Genomic DNA, 3,866 nt, shown 5'->3' with positions numbered 1-3,866 from the left:
TCTTGTTTGCTTGAATGTCATCTATGAAATTTCCCACTTATCTTCAGTGCACTTGTTTCACCGTTTCCCTGTAAAATATATTCACAGAAATACTTTGAGTGTTTCTGATCCAGTTCAATAATCCATTTCCAGGAAAACCAAAATAGGCAAATGTTTATATGGCTCTGGCCAAGATAGCTGCACCTGATATGAATCAGTTAATCTAATGGACATGAGCCATTCTCCACAAAGATGTGGCCTTTCTGTTTGTCTGCCAGCATCTCTGTTGACTTTCTCTCCAGGGACACAGAATAAACTTGATAAGAGGTTTCAAGCACATGTTTCTTTTGCAGTTTTACCTGTATGTGTAACAGCATCTCTGTTGACTTTCTCTCCAGGGACACAGAATAAACTTGATAAGAGGTTTCAAGCACATGTTTCTTTTGCAGTTTTACCTGTATGTGTAACACTCTTCAGTTAATGTGTCCAAACCCTCAAACAATCTTATAATCATAGGTGTTATTTCAAATATCCATGTCATCACATTACTGGAAATGTTCCATGACAATTCATGATAATGTAACACTTACGTCAATGTACCACAAGGTGGCGCTGTTGGATTATGTTTTAGCTCTGGAGGGACCCTGCCCGAATGATCTATGTTATATAACTCGTCTAATTGGAGTATTACCGATCCATAAATTGGAAGAAATATTTTAATGTAGTAATACTTAATACACTGGTAGTTTAATCGTCATATTTAAGAAACTCTGCAAAGTAACTAGTAACAACAGCTGTCAGCTGAATATAGAATAGAAAAAAGTGTGTCAAGTGCAATTATTTTTAGAACATGGGAATACTCAAGTAAAGTAAAAATACCAAATGTAAATGTACTTAGTAGCACCCCCCACTGCCCTCTTCCCCACACATTGTGACATCATGTAGTTGTCCTGAGATAAAATACTGATTGCAGTTGTACGATTTAAAATGTTCTGTGCACATTTTTCCGTACAATATATTATCAATGAAAGTGCAATAACACAATCTTCCTAAAAAAAAGAGTGCAAGAATGACAGTAAGATTAGGACTTGTTGAGGCTTTATTGGGAAACACATATTCACAAGAGAGTGACGAGAACAAAGACATAACAAATCAAATCAGATTATTTCACATTTGTCTTTAACTTTCAGACGAGAGAGTGACTTCGACTATTTAATCGGAGTTGCTATGTCTCTCAGCAGCTCGTAGTCATTCCAGTGGCGATGGACAGGAAAGTGGTTGTGGCGAAGCCGGGATTCAGTAGGAGCTGCTGCAGCATCTCTCTGCCTTTCTCTCTTGTGCTCACTGAACACATGGCCCTTTTCCACAGACTTACCAGTCTCCCACCTGAAAAATTACATGATCATCCTTAAAAGCTCACTCATTCAATAAAAAGCTATATTATAGTGTGTGTGTGTGTGTGTGTGTGTGTGTGTGTGTGTGTGTGTGTGTGTGTGTGTGTGTGTGTGTGTGTGTGTGTGTGTGTGTGTGTGTGTGTGTGTGTGTGCCCTACCGAGTAGACTGTTGGCGTTGGTCATCCAGGAGAAGATATAAAGTGAGTGGTTCTCCTCATGATTCAGATCGGCTATGTTAGGCGCAACGTCGTCCTCCTAGACATACACATGTGACAGACAATAAGAATTGGATAAATGTGCAGAGGTGGTTAAAAGAAAAGATAGCTTTAGAAATGAATGGATGGATGCAGTTGTAGTTATGTACCTTTAAGATACGACTTGGGAGAGGGGTTAAGAACATTGCAGATTGTTCCAAATTGGACTGAAAATGTGCCGCAGACACGTACTCAGCTGAGTTCAGCCAGCTCTTAGCGAATGCCACCTCTACAGAGGAGTATTGGCTCTGCCTGAAGGAGAAGACAGACAGTCGTTATGCTAAACTACGCTAACCATCATATTTGACAGAAAACCATGACAGTGGTATCAATCTTGTAATCTAACATTAAAGCAGTGAGTGTATTTCCGAAAGATTTCTATTACTTGGGGTTGCATGCTGCAGAGGCATAAGATGAAGCCATTTGGGCATCCCAGTAGAGACCCAGGAGAGAGTCTTTCTTCTCATTATCAGGGAGAGGGGAGTCAGCCGCAGCCTTGAGACCCTTTAAACACACACACACACACCATTAGAGAGATACTCCAGAGATTTAGAATTGCACCGGGGAATATAGAAGAGACAGATTATTAGTAATCTATATGAAACATTGTCCACTAGTGCATTGCTACATCAAAAACAGTAATTTGTATGTGGATTTGTTTGTGTGTGTGTGTGTGTGTGTGTGTGTGTGTGTGTGTGTGTGTGTGTGTGTGTGTGTGCGTGTGCGTGTGCGTGTGTGTATGTGTGTGTGTGTAACTCATGAACCTGGAAAAAGGCATCCCACTTAGTCATGGCGTCAGGGTAGGTAGTTGAACAGTCAGCATATGTGGTGCAATAGCCCTGTACACCGTCAGGTACCTGCATCTGGACCTAATAGAATCAACATAAATCATCCTCATCATCAAAAAACAAAAGTGTGAGGAAATAAGTCCGCAAAAGTAATGCATGAGTGCTGCTTTTATTTTTTGTTTTTTTTTAGCCATGCCAGGCTCTTCGGATGGCTCTGTTGGTCAGTTAGTCCACTATCAATGATACAAACTGAAATATCTCAACAACTTTTGGAATGGATTTCCATAACGATAATTAAGCCATGATTTGGCGATGTCCCCCTCAGGATGAACTGTAATCACTTTGGAAAAACCCTCAACTTCTCATCTAGCGATGATCAGGTCAAAGTTCTAATTTGTCTAATAGTTTTGCTTTGTTGATGTTAGCAAAAACTCTGCTGCGTCTAAGTACATCCTCACAGAGCTGCTGGCATATCTGCAGACTCTTAGTATTGTTTTCAACTTTGTCACTTTCAATTCGAGATATGCAACTGCACAAGTACCTGAACTCCTGCTCCCATAAAGCCCTGCTGCGCAGCAGACAGGAAGGGCAGTGCAGAAACATAGTAGTTCACACCTTGTGCAGAAAGAAGGGGTTTCATTATTTTTCTATGTGTATGTGTGTATATATGTGTGTGTGTCTCTCAGTGTGTGTTTGTCATACTTACAGCTCCACCAGCTCTGAGGAGAAACACACATAGTATCTCCTGTTTGCAGGCCGCAGGTTGTAGCACCGCTTGGGTCAGCGAGACGCCCTACAGACACAACACATTGTAAATAATGCTATCAGTTTGTGGTTTTTGGTGGCTGGTGGCATTGTGTTGTTATGTTTGCTCATTATAGGACTTAGTGACTCAGGGACTACACAGTAAACGTAGATTATTTAGTCATTATATGGACGAGAAGTCATTGCTGAGAGTTTGATTTTCATATAACTGTTAATAAATGATTGACGATCCATTTTTGCAGATGTATAAAAGATAAATGTTTTTATCTTACCTGAGGTTAGCATCCATCCCAGCTGCAGTGCCAGTCCCCACATTGGATTGTCTGTGGCATTTGTCCCCATGCATCCCATAAACGGGTCTGTGGCAGCTATCATTAGCCGGTAAAGACTCATGCGGTGAAGGAAGTGCCATGGGTCGGGGTTCAGGATGTCATTCTGTACCGGCAGGTCAGTTAGTTGTTCGGCCGTGTGGGCCCACAGGATGGGCATGCCATTCTCTAGAATTACAGCAGCGCTGCTAAGAGACACTGCACATGCCAGAAAGAGGCAGAGGAAAGTTGGACGCAGCATGACTGAGGAGCTGTGAGGATCTACTCTGGACTGACACTTCAGTCACAAAAAACTAGGCTTTTATGCTCTAAATGAAATGTTCCCCCACATGTTACCTGGAACTAATCACCTGACAT

At 41.4% G+C, this 3,866-nt stretch overlaps 1 protein-coding gene across 1 annotated transcript; it reads right to left on the bottom strand.

Annotated features, from left to right (window-relative positions):
- Positions 1 to 1,179: 1,179 nt before the first annotated feature.
- Positions 1,180 to 3,866, bottom strand: leg1.1 (liver-enriched gene 1, tandem duplicate 1). Its single transcript, XM_029425860.1, has 9 exons — positions 3,860 to 3,866; positions 3,453 to 3,770; positions 3,122 to 3,208; positions 2,957 to 3,030; positions 2,392 to 2,496; positions 2,013 to 2,131; positions 1,738 to 1,879; positions 1,532 to 1,628; positions 1,180 to 1,365 (listed from the first exon to the last, which is right to left on the bottom strand). The coding sequence occupies exons 1-9, from the start codon at positions 3,864 to 3,866 to the stop codon at positions 1,214 to 1,216; spliced, it is 1,101 nt and encodes a 366-aa protein (XP_029281720.1). The 3' UTR covers positions 1,180 to 1,213.

This window comes from Cottoperca gobio, chromosome 24 (genome assembly GCF_900634415.1).
Source record: "Cottoperca gobio chromosome 24, fCotGob3.1, whole genome shotgun sequence".
Classification (NCBI taxonomy): Eukaryota; Metazoa; Chordata; class Actinopteri; order Perciformes; family Bovichtidae; genus Cottoperca; species Cottoperca gobio.
This window is presented reverse-complemented; position numbering and strand designations above follow the sequence as displayed.